Source organism: Poecilia latipinna, unplaced genomic scaffold (assembly GCF_001443285.1).
Source record: "Poecilia latipinna isolate Pla-1442-1.1 unplaced genomic scaffold, P_latipinna-1.0 Scaffold7, whole genome shotgun sequence".
Taxonomy (NCBI): domain Eukaryota; kingdom Metazoa; phylum Chordata; class Actinopteri; order Cyprinodontiformes; family Poeciliidae; genus Poecilia; species Poecilia latipinna.
In genome coordinates, this window is record NW_015112623.1 from 77,290 (window position 1) to 99,231 (window position 21,942).

At 39.8% G+C, this 21,942-nt stretch overlaps 2 protein-coding genes across 5 annotated transcripts; one reads left to right on the forward strand and one right to left on the reverse strand.

Moving 5' to 3' along the window:
• Window positions 1-554: 554 nt before the first annotated feature.
• Window positions 555-9,804, forward strand: cnga3a (cyclic nucleotide gated channel subunit alpha 3a). Of its 4 annotated transcripts, none has more exons than XM_015019599.1 (9): window positions 555-824; window positions 2,066-2,180; window positions 2,307-2,396; window positions 3,701-3,850; window positions 5,633-5,692; window positions 6,157-6,411; window positions 6,543-6,644; window positions 6,725-6,831; window positions 6,945-9,804. In XM_015019599.1, exons 2-9 carry the CDS (start codon window positions 2,080-2,082, stop codon window positions 8,339-8,341), a joined length of 2,262 nt encoding a protein of 753 aa, XP_014875085.1. In that variant the 5' UTR covers window positions 555-824; window positions 2,066-2,079; the 3' UTR covers window positions 8,342-9,804. The 4 variants fall into 4 exon arrangements, with proteins under 4 accessions (XP_014875085.1, XP_014875158.1, XP_014875236.1 ...); XM_015019672.1 differs by having other exon boundaries at window positions 3,746-3,850; XM_015019750.1 differs by lacking the exons at window positions 5,633-5,692; window positions 6,157-6,411.
• A 1,074-nt stretch (window positions 9,805-10,878) lies between these two features.
• On the reverse strand, window positions 10,879-21,701 carry ube3a (ubiquitin protein ligase E3A). The gene is made up of 12 exons (XM_015019492.1): window positions 21,414-21,701; window positions 21,246-21,309; window positions 18,294-18,334; window positions 16,710-16,966; window positions 15,443-16,632; window positions 15,201-15,345; window positions 14,867-15,072; window positions 14,067-14,231; window positions 13,266-13,421; window positions 12,242-12,315; window positions 11,301-11,444; window positions 10,879-11,216 (listed from the first exon to the last, which is right to left on the reverse strand). Coding segments are annotated over exons 3-12 (2,460 nt in total). The 5' UTR covers window positions 18,296-18,334; window positions 21,246-21,309; window positions 21,414-21,701; the 3' UTR covers window positions 10,879-11,095.
• Between the last annotated feature and the right edge of the window lie 241 nt (window positions 21,702-21,942).

A 21,942-nucleotide genomic window follows, 5' to 3' on the forward strand; every position in this document is an offset into this window, starting at 1 on the left:
AATAGACACATTACAGCTGCTCAACGATCTGGTGAAGACGTCTGGTTCTTTACGAGGGACTACTGTGGAACCTCTGGAGATGACGGCACAAACAAGAATTTCACATAATGAGACGGTCACAGAAAAAACTTAGAGCCTTCAGTCAGAGGCTTCTTCAAATTCTCTGTAATACAGACTGCTACAGGAGATCTTTCTGTCCCACAGCCATCAACATCTAAAATAACTCTGAAGAATCTTGAGTAATTTGAGTTACAGCAAAATTTTATTTCCCTTTGGGTCAATAAAGATTTTTTTTTATTTGAAAATAGTTGCATTCATTTTCTTATGATTACATTTTTAAGCTTCCTGTGGCTGTCTGCTGATTCAGACAACCACAAAGACAGATTCAAATCCAGCTGCAAGATATGATCTTACTATGTAAACATTTGCAACTGGATGGCTTTTTTTTGGCTAACCTGTTGTCAGAGGTGGTCATGGCAGGTGCAGCGATGGTGCAGGACTCCTCCCCTTTGTCTGTTCCTGGGAGCCGGGAGCTCAGTCTGCACCGACCTCAGGCTGCAGAGCTCCTGGATCTAATTATGGACAGCCTTCAGTTATTTTTGTGGTGACTGCGCACCGGGGACTACTCTACTGGAATACCTCGCTTGGATCAAGCAAAACACCAGCAAAGACGTAGTAAAAAAAATAAATAAAATAAAAAAGAAGAAGAAGAAAAAAGAAAGATCCCATTTTCATTTGGGAAGATGGAACTATATCAAAGAAATGAGAGGATTGTGGATACTGGGGCCAGTTTGAGAATGTCAGCGTGAGAAAACATCAAACAAGTGAGTTATAGGTTCACTGTGACTATTTAGCTGTAAAATGGAAAAGACAGTGTTGAATCCTTGTAAGGCTGCAGAATAGTACAGTAGTATTGCTGCTTTAGATTTGCATGTCATGTATGGACATAAAAAAAAGCCAAAACCATTTGTTTAAAATAGCTTTTAATGCATATGTCCTCTTTGTGAGTTCTTCTGTTTTACATTGTTTGTTTTTATATTGTTCCTCTACGTGTCCCTGAGAACTTAGAAAAGTGCTATACCAATATTACCATTATCATTATTATTATTATAAATCTAAAGCTTTTTTTGAGTATTTTCTCATTCTTCAAATTCAGTTACAGAAATCCATAAATTTGTGTCACAACGGAGGAAATGACAATACTGTTGACGCCACTGAGCTCGAGAGACAGATTTTGACCCTTTGACTCAAAAAATAATCAAATCACAGCAAAGTGACGCCGAGTGACCTTTGCTCTCTCGATGCAGCACATAAACGTAAACAAGCTGGTCAACAAAGTTGCTGCATAGCAGCACGATAGTGATGCTGGCTCATATTTACGGCGCAGACGCCGCTGATTTCACCCCCCGTCACCCTTCAAACACTTAGCTTTTTGGCAATGCTCTTCAGTGTGATTGAATTTAGTGGGGGTAGCTTAACTCCTCGGTATTATCTGTAATCTACATGAGTGCACGTGTTACAACCACTGGTTGTACCCAGAGATCAGCGAGTCATTACCTGGACATAGACAAGACGAGACGTCTTTGTAAAAACAGGACGGGATCATGAAAACTGCATTTTAAGATTCTGGTGTGAATCTCTGTGCAACATGTAAAAAATAGAACCTTTTTCTTCTCCAGATTGGGCCGTGTCTGCAGCCTGCTGGGGCTCTCAGCCACCTACTGTTGTACTTGCTCTCTAAGCTGCGTTCTAATAGACTTAACCAGCTGTATACACCACTAAACACAGCCACTGCATTCTTTCTACCTGTAAGCCATAGCTTATTTTAAAAGCCAGCTGGGTGGGTTCATCAAAAGACAACACTGATCTTGTTTAGTGTTCAGGGAACAAGAAGTATTTTTAGGTGGCACTCTCACACAGATGTCGGGACCCAGTCAACACATTTACACCTTCCATTAATTAATTAATTCACAACGATGTTTCAGCCCAACTGACCGTGTGTGTGTGTGTGTGTGTGTGTGTGTGTGTGTGTGTGTGTGTGTGTGTGTGTGTTTGTTCCGCACAGGCAGCTACAGCAATATGGCAAAAGTGTGCAGTGAAAGCTCCTTTTCAGCAAGACATCGGCCGTCCACCAACACATCCGACGATGAACTCGCTGCCATGGAAAATGGGGACAGCAGGTCTGAAAGCCGAGTTAGGGAATAAACTCACTTTGCGTTCTGATACCGGAGATCCTTGGAGTGCTGTAATAATTTTTAGATTCCAAAATCAAATGAGTGTCTCTTACCATATCTGCTGTCTCCTAGGGCCCACTCTCTTTGTGAAGACGTCTCCGCAAGAGCATTGTCCTTAGGGTCTCGCAGAAGCCCACACAGAGGTGGAGGGGCATTGGCCAGGTGAACGTCTATGCACTTTTACATTCTGAGTGCTAATAAGTAGGGGTAGAGTAAGAAAAAAAACTTATTTGACTGTCTAGATTTAGATTTATAACACCAGGGACTCATTGTGTTGCATCTGCTGACTCAGTTCTTTGGGTCCAGATCAGCATTTTATTTTTTCCTGATCAATTGAATGGATGACAAGAAAACAGAGATGTAGGCCAAGACTTCCTGGTCATTTCAGAGATACACCGTAATGTAATAAGTCTTCTGAGAATTTTCCTTGGCAAGTAGAGTTTGCTTTGTTTGATCTCCATGTGGATGTTTGCACCAAAAAGGCAGTTTGAAATGGTTTGGACTCATTTGTGCCTTGTGGGCTGCTAACAGGAAGTAAAGATGCAAAGCCTAGTTTGTCTCTTCTAGCAGAAACAAATGCTGTAAAGACAACAGTAGCTGTGTTTCAATTACAAATGTGCCCAAACTATAGTCAATACTCAGCTAAGGTCAAAAATTAGCAAGTTCACAATTGAGGTATTTACATGAAATCTGACGTGAATAAGTTTGTTCACGCAATAAGCCGTTAAAAAACATGTCGTACCATCATCCTCCAACTTCTTCCTGTCGTCTTCTTCTTTGTGATGACTGTACTAAAACCCAGTGATCAACAACCAGATGCAAAAAAAAAAAGTATTTCCATTGCAGTTTTGCAAAATAAACTAATTTCAATTGGGCCAAAAGACCACCTCATCCCAGCACCAAGACTTTGTATCGCTATTTTATTGCCTTGTTTCCATTAAGTGAGTTTATTTTCAAAATGTTAAATTGCGCAATCGTATGGTCAATGGAGACACGGCTACTGTAAGCACAGAAGTGCAGACGGAAAGTGAAAAGTGAAAGTGAGGATGTACTTTGACATGTCCTATCCTTACCTTCAATGCCTTCCTTTGCTTGACCCAAATTTAAACAGAACCTGTGAGCTAAGTTCAAATTTGGGGCGAATAAGGACAAAGACTGGAGAAACTGAAAATACCAATAAAAAGATTTCAATAGACGTTGGGAGTAGGTGCAAGTTTATATAGTCACTAAGGATATCAATACATTTAGGTACATTTACTTCTAATGGCCATCTGGAGGTCCTACACATCGCTTTACCCAAGCGTACAAGTACGGAATCAATATTAAGAACTTTTATTTTTCATACATTTGTCATATTAGTTACCTCCAGCACAACTTGTATTTCCTGTAAGCCAACATGATGAATAATCCATCCTGGCGCAGAGCGATGTCATTTTGTACCGTTTCACCTCCCGCTGACCTTTTAGGCTGTCTTACCTCTTCCTCATGCTGCGGGACTGGGTATCCCACAGAGTGAACCCTGTAGAGGAGAGGAATGACTCCTTCCTGGAGCGCATCAGGGCCCCGGCCCTTAAGGATGCAACCAGTGGGGAGAGCGAGGCACAAAGAAAGAAAACGTAAGTATGCTGTTGTTTTGTAGTCACTAGACGGCGTCCATTCACAGTATAGTGTCTTTTGAAACGGCGCTACGTTAAACAAAATCACGTAGCGAGAGCCACAGTTTTCAATCATATGCTCAATATCGGATTCTACAAACTTGGTTTACACTCTGTTATGATTAAGCTTACCAAAGCAACACCTCCAAAATAGGGACAGCTCCACCAAGGTGCGGGGGGACTAATGACGTAATGTATCAATTGTGACATCATCCCACAATATATTTTTATTTCTCCAACATTTGAGTAACTTTAAATATTGGATTTAACTCATTCAACATTTGATGAGTTGAATGAGTTATGTCCATTTAATGTGAAAGATTAACAAGAGGGATTTAATCAGCACAATGTTTTTATTTTCTTACATCTTTTCAGCTGGTCTCAGTAAACAGAAGGATGTTTTTAAATCAAGATGTGTAGAACTAAAAAAACTAACCACACTTACCTTTTAATTCTAAATAAACATTACCGTTTACCTAATATGCATTTTAGCTCAAAAGCACATTAGGTAAGTTTTACTAAAACAGGTGAGATTAATCATTCTCACCTCCATATCCGCTTGAAAACTCCTGATGGCATAACCTGCAAAAAGCTTTAGTCACCTGTTCTTTTGCTCTTATACCTTTTTGCAGTCGAAGAGTCTCCTGTTCTTTGTATTTTCCTCTATATAGGCAATTAAAACACATTTTTCGATTTAGCTTCGGATGAGAAGCGCCAGCAGACCAAGCATATTTTCTAATCTAGATCTGTTAAGTAAGGAGAGGAGTGCCATCTAGTGTTTGTAAATACAAATTGCGGGCTGCGGCTAAATAAGGCACACTTTAATTTGGCTTAAAATGCCGAACATCCCGGCAAATATGAGACATTTGGCAACTCTAGTTTTGACCCAGACCATTTCTTAGAACCAAAGATCTGTGTTAAATCTATGGTATGCTAGCATGTGGTGCTAACAGTGACATTAAATACAAACAAATGATAAAAACAAGAAGGTCCTGAATAGCACAAACTGCTTTATTTTTGTCTCAAAGTGTGAGCTCGGTCACACTCGAGTTGAGTGTGAGGTCTTTTCTATAACTGCAAGTTTGAAAAACATGGTGTGATTCGCTGCTTGTTTTTAACCTAGCTAAACAAACAAACAAACAAAAAATAAGCCTAACTCTATAACAAAAGCCGATATCTATGGAAGTAGTCAGGAAAATTGGAGTCGCTGGTGGGAATGTGCAAACCTCTGTGTATCCAGTTCATGACACAAAGTTTTATAAAATGTCCTCATGGAAAACAGTTTTTTAGGATATTTTTTGTCTCAGCCCAACATTCAGTTTGGGTGTGGACAAGAGGTAAAGAGCACAAATAAATGAATAAATAAAACATCTATACTAGAGCAGGCAAGGCTTCAATATGTGTTATGTATTTATTCTGAAGATAAAGACTAAGTAAGGGCAGTCTATTATTTTCATTACTGAAAAAAAGGATTCTTACTTTTTATTTTTTTTGGCCCTATGCCTCTTTGGTACTTTTTATATTGTCAAATATACAAGAAAATAAAATTTAGCACTGATATGGTAAAAAAAAAAAACACAACTGAAAACAAAAAAATAATCTTGTATATGAGATTGTTGTCTAACTGTAAAGATCTTAAGTTTGTTTTAAAAAAATTACTTTCACTTTTAGGTATTTTAGTATCTGGAAATATATCTTGATAAGATATCTTAAGACATTTCTTTCTGTTTTTCTTTTTCTAAGTCTTTCCAGTAAGTGGCCTCTTGCTACTTACAACATAAATAACTGCAACAACACAGATGAGTAAGTGTACCCAAGTTTTCAGAAGTAGATATAGATATACATCTATTCATTGTAGTATTTGTAGCCTCCCCTCTTGTAGCTAATGCAGTTAGTCAGTAGCAAGAACAAAAACCGTAGAAAGTGTATTTCCCTTCTTCCTGTTCCTTTTACAAGCATCATAAAGATAAATACTGATACTAATTATGGTGATAATGACAGCTTCCCTTCGACTTCTTAACTTTTTCTGTTGCAAGTGGATGTGGGTTTGCAAATTAGAGACGAATTTACTTCCATTAGAACTCTAAGCATGCTGCGCCATCTGCTGGCGGGAAATATGACCTACATCGGACCTTACAACAAAAACCTCAATTCTGTTAGTCTCCCTGAAGTTGCTCCCTATGTAGATCGGTAGCTTGCATCTTTCGCATCCCTCCCCACTCTGAGTCCCTTTTCAACACTGTTAAGACTGAGCTTGTGATCTCTAGCAAAAAAGAGGACAAAAAAGATGAGATTAAGAAAGACGAGAAAAAGGAAGAGGAAAAAAAAGATGATAAAGACGGAGACAAGAAAGAAGAAAATAAGGACGAGAAAAAGGAGGAAAAAAAAGATGAGAAGAAAGATGAAAATAAGGACGAGAAAAAGGAGGAAAAGAAAGACGAGAAGAAAGATGAGAAGAAAGATGAAAAGAAAGACGAGAAGAAAGATGATAAAAAAGACGATAAGAAGAAAGAGGAACCTCCGTGAGTATTGTGTTAGAGACTGTAGGCCGATGCTAGTCCAGTTTGTAATTTGAATTTCAGAAGGAAAAAAAAATCTGTTTTCTCTGTAATGTTTTTCATATTGCCATTATTAAGTACCAAGTTGTTTTCAGGAAAGAAAACTGGATGATGGATCCATCTACGGACCAGTACTACAGATGGCTGAGTGTCATTGCAGGCCCAGTGTTTTATAACCTGATCATGATTGTAACAAGGTACTGTCTTGTTAGTACTACTATCATTTTCCTGAATACAAAAGTTCTTTGCTGATTTTTGCTTCTCTCTCTTTTTCTAGGGCCTCCTTTAATGAGCTCCAATCTTCGTATACCAAACTCTGGATAGTCTTGGACTATACCTCAGACATCATCTACTACATGGACACATTTGTCAGATCAAGAACAGGTCCGAATTCTGGAAATGTTTAATGAAGGAAATGTGTTTTTTTTTTCTTATGCAACTTAATCTTCACTGTATGTTGTGGGCTGGTCTCTTATTTTGTGCTTTGCTTCTCTTAGGTTACCTTGAACAAGGACTGTTGGTAAAAGACAGCAAAAAACTGAGAGCTAAATACAGAACGACATCTCAGTTCAAATACGACATGATTTCAATGATACCCACAGACCTGCTCTTTCTGCAGTATGGATTTGACAACCCAGAGTTTCGCTTCAACCGTCTTTGCAAAATCCAGAGGCTCTTTGAGTTCTTTGAGCGCACCGAGACAAGAACCAGCTTCCCGAACATGTTTCGTATCAGCAATCTTGTGCTTTACATCCTCATCATCATCCACTGGAATGCTTGTGTTTTCTTTTCCATTTCGAAAAGCATCGGCTTTGGATCTGACACGTGGGTCTATCCCAACATCAGTCACCCAGAGCACGGTCGCTTGGCACGAAAGTACATCTACTCCCTATACTGGTCGACACTCACCCTCACCACTATCGGAGAAACCCCAGCACCAGTAAAAGATGTTGAATTCCTCTTTGTCATTGGGGACTTTCTCACCGGAGTGCTAATCTTTGCTAGTATCGTCGGTAACGTTGGTGCCATGATCTCCAACATGAATGCCTCTCGTGCCGAGTTTCAGGCAAAGATCGACTCCATAAAACAATACATGCAGTTTCGAAAAGTCACCAGAGACTTGGAGGCCAGAGTGATCAAATGGTTTGACTATCTTTGGACTGAAAAGAAGACCTGCGATGAGAAAGAAGTTTTGAAAACTCTCCCGGACAAGCTTAAGGCAGAAATTGCCATCAACGTCCATTTGGATACGCTAAAGAAAGTGCGAATTTTCCAGGACTGCGAAGCTGGTCTGTTGATCGAGTTGGTGCTCAAGCTGCAGCCACAGGTGTTCAGTCCTGGAGATTACATCTGTAAGAAAGGGGATATTGGCAGGGAGATGTACATCATAAAGGAAGGAAAGCTGGCAGTGGTGGCTGATGACGGAGTCACTCAGTTTGTGGTGCTCAGCGACGGGGCATACTTTGGAGAAATCAGTATCTTAGGCATCAAGGGGAGTAAAGCCGGTAACCGACGAACGGCCAACATCCGAAGTGTGGGTTACTCTGATCTCTTCGCGTTGTCCAAAGACGACTTGATGGAGGCGCTCACTGAGTATCCAGATGCCAAGAAAGCTCTGGAAGAAAAGGGCAAAGCCATCCTGATGAAAGACAACCTAATCGACGAGGCGGTGGCGAATGCGGGCGCGGACCCTAAAGATCTGGACGAGAAGATCGTGAAACTGCAGGACAACCTGGATGTGATGCAGACCAAGTTTGCTCAGCTGATGGCAGAGTTTACCTCCACCCAGGCACGGCTGAAGCAGAGGGTCACTAAGATGGAGGGAAAAGTGAAATCCATAAAACCAGAGGACCTCTCCGAAGTGGTGGCTGACAAAGACAAAAAGGTCCAGTGAAAAAAAAAAAAACTTTACTGGAGAACTTTGAAATTGATTCTCTTTTATTTCATATAAATGCCCACATTTTTAACTATTTATACGTCGTGTTTATTATCATCACATTATGTGTCAAACTGTGTACAGTGAAAGCAGAGAGACTGTTTTTGTGCTTTCTGACTGACCGCTACTTTTGTCGTCTTGAAACAATTTGAGTGTGTTGAGTGGAAGCACTTGTTTATGCCAAAAATTGGCTTTTCATAGCCTTAGGATGACTTTTTTTTTCCCTGATAAGAATTCAGATTATTCAGGTAAATGTATTGCTCTTCTTAAGCTGCACTGTTTATTGTATAAAAATTTCAACATTTTAAAAAGCCAGTATTGTTCATATGTTACCGTCAGTATACTCTTACAAATATGATTGTTATATGCAAATAAAATGTTCATATTAAATAACTTCTTTGTCTATGTGTGAATAAAAGTGTCAAACTTACTTTGAAAACAGATCATATCCAACTAATTTCTGATGGATCATAATTAGCTGCTTATGACTATCACTGTCTTAACAATTCCTGCCTTACTTTACAATTCCAGCCTCTTTAAATGCTAGCAATTTAAAATAATTTTTCAATTAACAACAAGCTGGAACTGCTCAACACTATAACTCCTCATACAGCATCTATTACTTAATCTGATAAATGAATTTTAATGTTGGTGTTTCTAGATAGCTTTAAACCATCCACGTAAGTAATATCACACTGGTTCCTATCCAGCCAAATGTGTTGGTTTATCAATAAACATGCTACATGGGTATAAACATTAGAAAATGAAATTAATTTTAGGGAACATCAAGTCCTACCACATTTTGTAACTTTGAATGTCACTTTTTGAACTGTGTACCATTTTGTCACAGTGCACCATTTACTCAATAGAGTTAAAGTGACCATTTTGTTTTATTTATTTATTTTGACCATTTCTAATAATGAACTAACCAGCTGGGGATGCTTTGAGTACCCCATGTGGCCAAAAAGTTAATAGCTACATTAATCAGAAAGTAGGTTGAGCTGTTATCAGTTGTAGCCAGTTCAAGACTCCAGGATGTGAATCTACAGAGTAACGTGACACTGCGTAATATCACTGCTGAGATATCAGCATTAGCACAACGTTTTGGCACAGATTTTTTACCATACAGAAAAGAAATCTGTGACTTAAGCTAGTGATCAAATGCCAGTTATTTTTATACCATGTGAATACAGGAATTTACAACAAAGCTACAATTTTTCAACTTTATTTACCTTGCATATTAGAGAGTTTACAGAAGGGTTTTTCACATTTTCTGCAAATTCTTTACATACCTGAGATACTTGGCCAAATCAAACACGTATTGTGGCTGTTTCCCTTAAACAGGCCTTGCACATTTGGCATTTGCACGGACAAGTGTGCAAATCAGTAACTCATAGGAAACGAGCCAAGAGATGCTTTTTTAAAAGATTTGACACACTAAACCAGGGGTGGGCAATCCTGGTCCTGGAGGGTCGGTGTCCTGCAGCACTTAGATGTCTCCCCGGTCCAACACATTTGAATCCAACAGCTGAATCACCTCCTCAGTGCAGTCAGATTCTCCAGAGTCCTGCTAACGACCTCATTATTTGACACAGGTGTGTTGAAGTAGAGACACATCTAAAGGTTCCAGGAGACCAGCCCTACAGGCCTGGAGTTGCCCACCCCTACACTAAACCAATCGCTAAGTAATCTTAAAGGGGTGGCATTATGTACTTTCCAGGCACATGGTGCCATTTTATGGCACAATTGAGTAACTACGTTACTGTCAGTTGTTATAAAAAGGTTGTATATATATATATATATATATATATATATATATATATATAAAGAAATTTGACTTTGCAATTCAATTCTTGATATTGGGCCTCTGTCTCTTTAAGAAGCTCCTGTTCTTTTTGAAATTTAGCCTTCAGGAAGACATCACAACGTTTCTCCATAATTGCTATTGCCACTAGTGTGGAGGAGCTCAAAGGAGTGGAAAATGTGTTTATGCACCCACAATGGTTGCCATGGGAGATTCAAGGATTACTCAAACAAACATTAAAGAAAAAGCAACACTCCAGGTGTTTTTGATGAGGGAATAACATCATAACATGATGTAAAGCGAAAACAAAATGTCAATTTTACATAACACTGCCCCTTTAAAACACTTAGCCAACACCATCACATCAGGATCACAGCAAACGATATTCAGTCCATATCCACTACAGGAGGCACGGCACAAAGGTTTCAATCATAAAATGAACTGAAGGTCAGTGAGCAGGTAATATAAAAGGCTTCTTCACCTCAGTCTACTGAACTGACAATCGCAGCCAAGGAGCACCGTCAGGCCCAGTGAGGACTAAATACTGCTACATTTTCAAAAACGTCAGAGGCATCAGAAGTCAAACTAAGTTCATAAATATACTTTATGTGCTACACGTAAGCGCACTTTCACAGTTTCACAAGCGGGTTTTCGCCTTTTTCAGAACCAGAACGTGGGGATGGGAGAAGGTTGAACTTATTTTGGATTTTTAATGCCTACAAGTGACAAGGTTACAAAGCAAGTGAGGGCTAAGCGTGGAAGGCCAACAGTGGAGTTTGTCTGTGAGAGACTCATTAGGCACAGAATTATTATTGCAGCATTTTGTTTGTTGTTGTTTTTTGGTGGTATTCCCTTTTTTTTTTTTTGTTTCTTTCCCACACAGACAGAAAACTCTCTGTGGAAATCCATTACAGCATTCCAAAACCTTTGGCGTAAGTGATGGCCTTGAGGAGTCTCTCTTTCAGTTTGTCCTTGGAGGAGTATTCAGGGAGCAGCAGGGCATTGAAGCAGGTGTGGGAGGTTGGTAGCCTGCAATGAACCGCAAAAAACAACAACATTTATTTGAGATGAGTGTGCTGAAATTCAACGGGAAGTTGCCTGGACCAGTTGTACCTGTCTGAATCAGAGCCGTTCTTCGCGATGATCATCTTTAATTTACCGAGACCTCCAACCGGAGCTCTGTCTGTTCCCGTGGTGAACTGGAGAAAAAGTCGTTTCTGCTCCTCTCCGAAAGAGTGGATGGTTTCCCAGAAGTCTCTGCAGCCAAAAATGAACCTTAATTCAAAAAACCTTTGAATTCTGCATGTAAAAAAAAAAAGAAAGATATTCCAGAGTTGTCAGTGTTTTAAAATGCTAAACTTCACTATGGCTTTATGGTTTATATTTCCACTTTAATATGGAACCTGGAGGAGTTAGAAACTAGAAGGAAAGGAGGACACTGGAGTGGACAGAAGAAACAAAGGACATAATGAAAGAAGAAGTAGAGGGTTTCAGTATTTTGGTGACACATGGAATAAAGTCTGGAAATACAAATATTTCTCCATACTTATCCAGATCTTCAAAGTACTAAAATCAAATTCCATACTGCATATGAATCAGATTCACTTTATAACATAAATTTACCAGCTGTAACATTAATCCAATTGTTCTTGAGAGGAATATCAGTGACTAACACTGGAGGTTGACTTTGAAAAACATCTTGCAAAAAGCAGCTGTCCACAATAAGAACATCTTTCATGTGGTTCCCCCCCAAAATTAGAAAATAATCTTGTTCTGTTGAGAAAATGAACCCTCGCATGATCTTAGTGTGACGCTCTGGAGGACAACGGCAAATGATGGTTGGACGACGGACCATCAGACCGTCAGTTCACGAAACAATAACTGAGTGTTATCAGAAAACATTTTTATGTTCTTATTCAAAAGCTCCCATTAGTACAAAATGATAAAAAAAATAATCAAGTTTTCATAATTCCTTGTTTTTTCAGTGTCTCCAATGAAACCACATGAGAACATTTACAGCTGAGACAAAAGTTAAAGACAGTGAGCGGACTTACTTGATAATTTGACTGTCCTTAGTGTAACCTCCGTCATATTCTGTTGTCTTTTCAAGTGCTTCAAAGTCAAGTTTCTAAGGAAAAAAGAGAGAACTTATATTATCTTAATACTTTTCAATCTTTTCTTAAACTATGAGATTAAAGGATGCAGTTTTATAAGAGCATCGTCTGTCCATTATAGCTAAATACTTAGAATACAAAGACTTGTTTGGAAAGTTAATCAATAACTTTACTCTTCTATAATACAGTTTATGACCTTCCCAGGAGCAGGAGCTGAGGGTAAAACCACTGTGGTAATTCTCACAGTGACTTACAAACATTCACATTCATTTTCCATGTTTTGTTGTAACATAACCACAAACCTTTTTCACCTGAAAACCAACTCGATAAACGTTCACACTCCAGGTAGCCATTTTGGCTCTTAGCCCAGTTACGTAAAAGGCTTTTAGAGCCACAAATGTTACACAACATTTAAAAAAAAGTTGATTTATAATTATCATTTTGGATAAATATTTGTTATTTTTACAGAAATGCTATTTTATTAAAATTTTCCGGGTTTAAAGTAAAGAGAGCGTGGGTACATGTTCTATGAGATGTGGATATTTTTGAACAACTTATGTAAAAAACAACAACAACAACAACAACAACAACAACAACAACAAAAAAACCTAGGTTCCAACCTTTTAGATAAAAAAAAATATCTAAAAGTACTTCTGGTACTTTCAGCGTCATTATTTTGTGGAAATTTAATGCAGTTGCTCATTGAAAAACTGCTAATGTGGCGAAATGTGGAAAATGAGGTGTGAATACTTTTGCTTGATGATGTCAAATTAAAAGCATTTAAGATTTTCTTCCAAACTTAATTTTATGAAGAAAAAAACCCCCACTAAGTTTTTATTTAAATTCTAGGCATTAGATTTTCTAAATTGCATAAAACTAGTCACAAAATGAGTTATTTTGTTTTCTATTTAGGTTCAATTCATTGCCAAATTAAAAATGGAGATTGCTGATTTTTTTTTCTCACCCTGCTCCCACAGATCAGAAGCTCGACTTCCTCTGGTCTGAACAAGTATTTGAGCGGCGACTCGTTCGTGACCATCAGGAAACCTTTCTTAAAGGCTTTGAATTGGCTCTCCACACTTTTGTTCAGGATGTAGTCTGCATACAGATGAACAAATTCCTATGTATCACACACACACACGCGCGCACACACACACACACACACACACACACACACACACACACACACACACACACACACACACACACAGAGAGAGAGAAGGAACAACATTTTTAAAAAGTTCAAACATTTCAATTTAGTTCTGTTGTTTTCTTTCTTGACATGACAAGTCGGTGAGGGGTTGTTGTCCTGGTTACTGTCCAGGATGTTCAGCTGAGCTTGTGGGTTATTTCATTTAGTTCTTATTCCTGTTTTTGTAATTGTGAAACACACCTAAGTCAAAGGAGGAACCAGCATGTTCTATATCTGTGTAACTAGACGTAAAACCAGTGACTTTGGAATAGAAGATAGATACTTTAAGTCAGGATTTAGATCTGGGAATAACCACAAAACTGACTGCCTATGTTGGGGAATGTGTAGGATTTATTTCTTTAAAGTCTGGCCTGATAATAGAATCTAAGTAGAAGTCACACAGAAATCTTTTCAGATTCTATGGAAATGATCCCCCAGTTGAAAATAATGAAAACAACGAGCATAAAATTAGGAATTTACATCATGTGGTCTTCTAGACTGAGGCTTACAACCTTCTATATAAAATGTAAAGGAAGTGTTGGCCACAACGTTGGAAGTTGGAAAACAGCTCACCTGTCTGTTCTCCTTGGTAACGGGGATCTGGTCCCCCTTCTCCTTCAGGTCATATAGTACGGGGTTTCCAAAAAGATCTGTGTGCGATATCTGGAAGGTGAGCATCATGTCCTCCTCCAGGCTGCCGCTGTACTCCAGCACTTCCTTCAGACTTTGGTAGAGAACCTGCCACAGCAGAAACATGAGACCTGAAGGGCTACTGTACATCTGAAAGTAGAAAAAAAACGGCTTTTTCTCTCTAGAGGTAATTCACATTTTTTAATCTGAAAATTCCTGAAATTTTCAGACTCAAATTCCAGACTTCCAAGCCTTTCACATTAGCTTTCCCTGATATTCTTACATAAATAATCAGGCTTTAAATATCAAACCTGGGAAAACAGAAACTAGAAGGAAGAAAGTAGGAAAGAAAGAAAGAAGTAAGGATGGAAACAAAGAATTAAGTAAGGAAGCAAGGAAAGAAGGACAGGTGGACGAAAGGAAAAACTAAAGTAGGATACAAGGACGAAGGGAAGGTAGGGAGGAAGGAATGACACAAGGAGTGAATAGAGGTAGAACAGAAGGAAGAAGTTAAGAAGGAGATACATAAAAGACAGTAACAAAGAAGGAAAGAATAACATAAGGAAAGAATAGACGTAGGGAACAAAGAAAAATAAAGACAGTAAGAACGGAAGGACACAATATAAAGCAAGAACAAATATTGGACTCAAGGAAGGAAGAAAGGGAAGCTTCAGGAACCCTGTCGCTAAAATGTCAACACATCCACATGAACATGTAGTATCATATAGAAAAAGTTAGTGTACTGGATGTGAGTCTGACAGATCCAGGAAGGTCCCTTTCTTGCCCATCAGCTTCCTGTAGACGACCATGGGGAAGTGAACGTCCAGGATGCAGTTGTTGTAAATGGCGAGGCCCAGAACGATCCCAATAAGCGTGTACTGTGCTTCGTTCTCCAACGAGGATGAGTTAAACCAGAAAAGCTTGGTGTCATTGTCGTAGGTGAACATCCCTGTTAAGAAAGTCATTTACAAGCAAGTGAATGTAAGTATTTGATGATTTCTACAACATGAACAAAACTCAACAGATGCAAAATGGATGCATTAAGCTTTCAGTAAAAAACATTGTTTCAAGCCTAACCTATGTCCAGATTAAAGATTTCCTCCAATACCAATTGGAAGAACTCTTTCGACACTCCTCCTTCGTCTACGCCTTGTTCGCCCTCGAACTCAACATACAGCTGCTTCTTCAGGTCTGACGGGTTCTCCATGGAGATCATTTCCAGCTGCAAGAAATACAGTTACCACGTATTCACACACTGGGACCGCGCCAACCACGTTACATCCAAAGCAAACCAACACCTCCGACGCCCCGAGACTCACTCTGACGAGGGCGTCGTCGATGATGTGGTCTCGGCGTACTTTGAGCTTCAGATAGGGGTTTGGCTGCTGGCCCTGCACCATGCTGTAGAGGGCGGTGAGGCGCCTCTCGCTGTACATGCGGATCCTGTTGTCGTAATACAGCCCCTGGCTCTTGGTGATGACGCTGAGGATGAAGGGGCAGCTCTGGAAGGAAAACTTGGTTTCCGCATTGACTTTGAAGAAGGTAAAATCTTTGTCCATTTCAATCACTTCGTTCACCGATTCATTGACAAAATCCTCAAACGGGATGAGGGGTTTGATGCTGTCTATGGGACGGACGCTCAGCTCCTTCTCCAGAGGGTCGACCCGCGGGCCCTTCTTGTAGAGCCGGTCTTCGCCCAGCAGCTCGTGCAGCGTCAGTTCATCCGACTCGGCATCTTCATCGTCCTCCTCATTGTGCTCGACGTCCACCTCCCCGCCAAGGATGCTTGCGTAGAAGACGACCCTCAAGCACTTGGTGGCAGCCACCACCGTCTCGTCGTCGTTTATCAGGTTTTCCGCGTCATACTCATTACTAACGACTGTGAAGGTGATGAGCTGCTGGAAGGTCTCCATCATACGGCGGACGTGCGGAAGGCCGAACGTCGACCACAGCTTGGACAGGCGAGCGAGGGCGGTGAGCGGCAGCTTGCTCATCGCCTTGCAGAACAGAGGTAACGCCACCTCCAGGTACTCCGGGCTGTGAAGGTTGCTGTTCTCCATCACTATGATGAAGATATTCAGATAATCTGGGTTTGCTTCGTACACATCAAGATATTCCAGGTCAAGTTCCAAATTTGGAGTGAGGTAAATGAGGGCGTTGACCAAGGCAGACTCCACCTGGTCGATGGACAGGAGTTTGTCGTAGACCCTTCGAACTGCGTCAATGTCTACCAAAGGCTCAAAGGAGTTGGGGATTCCGTTTGGAGTTTCATCGGGCGAGGAAGCAGAGGAGGAGAGCTTCTGGTCGCTCTGTTTCTCTTCGTCTTTCGATTTAAGAGAATTGAGGGTTTTGGCAGCGGCACTTGGCTCTTCCTTCCGGAAACTCTTCATTAGAGCATCCGCATTGGAGAATATCCTGCCAATGACGCGGACGAGAGCAGAGTAATTCCCTTCTTCCTCGCAGACACTCAGTATCCTACACACGGTGTGCTCTGTGAGGTAGTGAACATCTGCAATTGGAAACCAAACTGTTAAAAGCGACTTAAACCCCACATCTGCGACAATCCATAGTCCACTTTGAAAGTACCTGAGAATTCCTCGGTGCTCATCTCACGCCCCAGCCGAGAGTCTTCGTCAGGCCTGGACTCGACAGCGGGGTAATAGTCACAGAGTTTGGCGTTGACCTTGAACAGTTCCAGTGCTTTAGCAGCTGCCGCGTTGTTGCCCAGAGGTTGATAAGTCGAACAAGAGGCACAAAACTCATTGGTGCAGCTGCTATTTCCACAGCCCTCAGTCAACTGTCGAAAGTAGCGTTCAATTAACCGCTTTGCAGTCGCTCTGTTCCTGTGAGAACAAGGAATAATTATTTATAATATAAGCAATGCAGGCGTTTCAAACATGATCATCCTCCTTGAATGTGCTACATTTTGTCATTTTACCACCACAAACCTCAGTGTGTTTCATTTGAGTTGTATGTAACAGAACACCATGTAATGTTCGTGAAGATGAAGAAAAAAATAAGACATTTTGGATTTTTTAAAATTTCTTTTTAAAGATGACCTTAAAAAATATTCACATTTGCATTCAGACTGAAATTTTTACCAATTCTTTGCAGAACAGCTCAAACTCCGTAAGAGTGAACAGAGACCATCAGTTATCAAGTTCTACCACAACTTTCAACTGAATTAGGTCTGGACTTTGATTAGGCTATTCTGACACATGAATATGATCTAAACTGTTCTACTGTAGGTTTGGCTATATTTTATTTTGGGGACCTGAATACAAACGCTGATCTCAAACGCATCATTTTCCTTCTACTTTACAATTATGCACTACTTTGTGCTGGTCTGAGAGAAAAAGTGAAAAAGGTTAATGTACTTTTCAACGTACAATTCAAATAAATTCAATCATTTCCATGTGCATGATTTATCGATTTTCTCTTTTCTCTCTTTCAACCAAAGACTGGATGATAAACGTCTTCAGTCTGGTGTTTTGGACAATTTTGTTTACAGAGACTTCATAATACATTTCATTTGTTGCTTCTGTTGTTTTGTTTATTTAGTATGGATATTTAAAATGTCTTACAGTTTCATTGTTAAATGTTCATTAGAATTTAAACTTTAATTAGATTTGAGAGTGTGTTGTTGCATTATTATGCCATAACCGTCATATTTCTTGGAAATGCTCAGAAAAACAACAATATTACAGTTTATCACAATAATGTCTGGGAGAATTTATCATCCAGCAAAATGTGTTATAGTGACAGACCTATAATTTAAATACACAAAACACCGGTTTTGTAGTAGGCAGGGGCCACCATGATATTCTCACCGTAAAAACCATGAATAAAAATGGTATTGTTTTATGGTCTTAACGTATGTATTTGCATAGGCAGCCAGCCTGGAGCTTACCAGATAGGGGTCAGAGCATCACCTTAATAACATTTAAGAAAGGTTTGTATGGTTTCACATCTGTATTTCTCTAAAACTATTGTATATCTCACTTTCTTGTAAGAGAAAGCATAGGAGGAAGTTAATATTTCCTGATTAAATAAAGTGAAATACCAGTTAGCCACAAATATCTTGTCTATTCAGCGATATATGAATAACGAGAAAACATGTCTATTAGAAACAAACAAAAAAATTGTTGATTCAAGTCAGAGGAGACTTACATTCGGCTGGATTCAGGCACCTCAGGCTGGAGGACAGTCAGCTGAAAGAATGATGAGCAAAAGTATAAATTCCTATTATTTGATGCACATATTTAAAAATATACTTAAACAGTATTTATTGACCATGCTTTGGTGACTACTTTTTCCTCCATTGAAACCTGAAGATTTAATTTGCTAATCTGTAGAGCAGCAGCAGCCCTGCAAGCCATATTTACAGCAGAGTAAGAAAAGTCATAACCCTTTAATGATGCATATTAATATCCTAAATGTTGCCTACAGGTGCAGGGAAAAATGCTTTGCCCTGACAGTGTTTTAGCTGCCAAAGAGGACAAGAAAGCATCAGCCAGGTCCCACTAATTAAATGTGAATGATAATGTAGACCTGTGTGTGTTTAACACAATGTCAAGGAAAAACATCAACAGTGACTTTTTTTGGTTTTTACACTGCCTGGCTCCCAAAAACATTCACCTGGGTTTAACTTAGCAAACAGGTTCAGAAGCCTCCTATTGGACAATTACTGCATGGGTGATTATCTGTCAGCTGGCAACACGTTATTCAACCCCAACTGATGCAATAAGTAGCTTCTTGTTTCTGAAACAATGTCGAAAGACACATCCTGTGTTCATGGGAAAAGGTTTAAATCCATGGTTTTCATCAAGTAGAGAAAATGTCTAAGGAGATTGGAGAAATTATTAAAATTTTAGCCTGTTCACTGCTAAAAACTGGAAAGAAAGTGGAGAACCATCGTCTTCAAGGAGCAAATGTGGTTGGAGTCTAGCTCAATGGAAGAAGGTCATGTGGTCTGATGAGTCCAGATTTACCCTGTTCCAGAGTGATGGGCAGATGAAGAGATGCTCCCATCATGCATAGTTTCTACTGTATCAGCCTGTGATGACGGTGCTATGATCTGGAGTAGCTGCAGTCGGTCAGGTTTAGGTTCACCGACGTTGTACGTCCAAAGAATGAGGAGGTCAGCTGACTACCTGAGCGATCGGGGTGTGTAATGAAGAGAGCTTCATTACTGGGTCTATTTTTATTTAAGTCACTGTTTAGCACTTTAAAAGCACTTTTTGCACTTTATTAACAAGCACTTTATTTAGCACTGCACTTTAAGCAGAGATTTGCACATAAACAACAATTTGCACACGAGAAGTTTTAATTGTATTTATTGAATATTTTAGTAATTAGCATGTAGCCTTTTGTTCTGGGCTCTGCACAGCTGCTCCTCATTGGAAAGTGAGGTGGTTGCCTGTGGAGGGAGGATAATTGTTACTCAGAGCAATGAGCTACTGGTGGGTAAAACTGAGCAAATGTTTGTGCATAATCTGTTAGGTGTGGAGTGCTGATATTGAGTGACTCACCTGTCTTTTCTGTGTCCTCTCCAGGGTGTTTGGTCAAATACAACCCTGGGGGTCCAGACACCATTTATAGGTTCCGGGAGAGGCCATTGAAAAGTGTGGGGAGATAATTGTTTATGGGTTTTTTGTGGTGTTTCATTTGGTGTAAGATAAAATATAAAATATTTATAAAAAGTAAATTTAAATGTTTATATTTAATAAAGTGTATTTTATTTAAATAGGTGGAGATTTGTTAAGTGAGATCCCCCTGTGAATTGGAGGTGGTTGGGTCCAACTCAGCTGAGACTATTTAAGCCTGCAGTTTCACCTGTGGATTGTTATTGAGTGTGTGTGTTGATGCTGTGAGGAGAATAAACTGACTGCTGCTTCCACCTGACTCTACCTCTCGTAATCTTCTGCACCGTAAAATCCAACCGCAAACGGCCGCCTTGTTACAGGGTGATCATTGAAAAAAAATCTCAGTGGATTTTTTTTTTCTTCCCAGCATCAATACAACATCTAGGTGAAAAGTTTATTTATTTCCACTGGCTGGAAATAAATCTTGTGACAATGCAGAAGCCAATCAAAATGATGCAACAGCGAATGTCGTAATCAAAGCTGAGGCGGTATACTGAAAGATTAGAGTGTAACCTTTTTGTCTTTCTATCGGGCAGCGCATAAGGACACTTCCAAACTGTATGAGGTAATTCTTCAGTGAGAATCTTTATCCCAAATGTGGAAAACATTTAAGAAAGTAGCCAATCTTCCCACCAGTGGACATCTCAACAAATTTACCCTAATATCACACTGCGCATTGCCAGAAGAAACTAAAAAAAAAACACACACACACACACACACATACGCACACACACACACACATACGCACACACACACACACAAATACATTAAAACAAGAGCTCCATCTCAATGTCCCTTGAGCAGACGAGACCTAAGTAGAAATGATTGGCCATAATGCACAACACAATGAAACCAAATCACAGCATATCAGTCCAACAGTTGAAGCTTGAAGCAAAACTGGGTTATCAACAGATCCAAAGACAGCAGCAGAACCAAAGGAGAACGTGTCGCAACGGTTCCCTTAAATCCAGATCTAAGCCAATTGAAATACAGTATAAGGCACAAACTAATGCCTGCTAACCTCAACCAATTCAGGCAGCATTAAAAATAAGACTGGGTCAAAAGGATGAAGCCAACCCCATTAGAAGAAACTCAGGAAGGTAGTGGAGCTGAGGGTGATTCTACAAGAATGTACACGTGAACAGCAAACAAAATGTTTATCACATTAGCACTAAATGTGTGAATATTGCTGTGATGTGCAGGGATTGGCGAGGACATTTCACAGCAAAATGAACATGTATTTTCTCTAAAAGGGGAAAATACATGTTATTAAGTTATATAGGTCCGAAATGACACAAAAACAACCATAAGGAACATAACAGGTTACACATGCTATATAAAGGTGTAAAATCCTGGTTATAAATGAGCTGTTCACCTTTAGACCTGGTGAACAGCAGCCTGGCTAAAATCAAAAGACGGGCAGAGTTGAAAATTACAGCAACTAAAAGAAGAGGAAAAGACAAGTAAAGTTTCTCACCACACTTTAAAAGGAAGTACAGCTTCGTTTCTATTACAGGCACTTCTATTCCAGCGATGCAAACCTAAACGAAGGAAACAGCACATGACTTTAGTTTCTGCTCTAAACAAGAGCCACCTGCCGAACTTCTCTTGTTATCACAATTGAATAACTCCGTAGCACACCAACCTGTGATTTGACAGATAGTTCAGCGTATGTCAGTGACTGTGCAAAAAAAAAAAAAAAAAAAAAAAAAAAATCTTGAAAAAAATCTCTCGTGTGACAGACTGACAGCTCCGTGCTCTGGCGTTTCAGTGGCTGTCTCAAGAAAACGACTTGTGTTTTTTACACGCGTGTTCACGGCTCGGGTGTGCCAGCGTCAGAAAGCGGACTTATGTTCCGTGTTTAAGTCAGAGTGTAGCGCTTTTCACTGTCATCTTGTAAACAAGAACGAGCTGTATCCCGGCATGCAGCGCGAGGCTGTCAAACGTCATGTACGCTCGTTCCTCTCACCTTCGCGCGGCACAATTAAACATACACGACTGTGAGGAGTGACGAAAAATCACAAAACACCGCAGGTAAAAACAGGGCTGGGGCCCTATGGAGGAATTTAAATGGCCTTGTACGAAAAGTTTAAAGTGGTACCTTTGATTTATTTGAAGGAGGGAGAGAAGGAACAATTAGGACACAATGCCATCCATTAAATTATTTAAAAAGT

Bases quoted from the DNA above. Each gene is read 5' to 3' on its own strand.
- cnga3a (XM_015019599.1), top strand. From the start codon at position 2,080: ATGGCAAAAGTGTGCAGTGAAAGCTCCTTTTCAGCAAGACATCGGCCG. The intron at 5,693-6,156 runs GTAAGTGTACCC...TGTGATCTCTAG, and splicing joins AACTGCAACAACACAGATGA to CAAAAAAGAGGACAAAAAAG. The intron at 6,832-6,944 runs GTCCGAATTCTG...TGCTTCTCTTAG, and splicing joins ATTTGTCAGATCAAGAACAG to GTTACCTTGAACAAGGACTG.
- ube3a (XM_015019492.1), bottom strand. The intron at 15,073-15,200 runs GTTAGGCTTGAA...CTTTCTTAACAG, and splicing joins AATCTTTAATCTGGACATAG to GGATGTTCACCTACGACAAT. The intron at 11,445-12,241 runs GTAAGTCCGCTC...TTTTGGCTGCAG, and splicing joins AAGGACAGTCAAATTATCAA to AGACTTCTGGGAAACCATCC.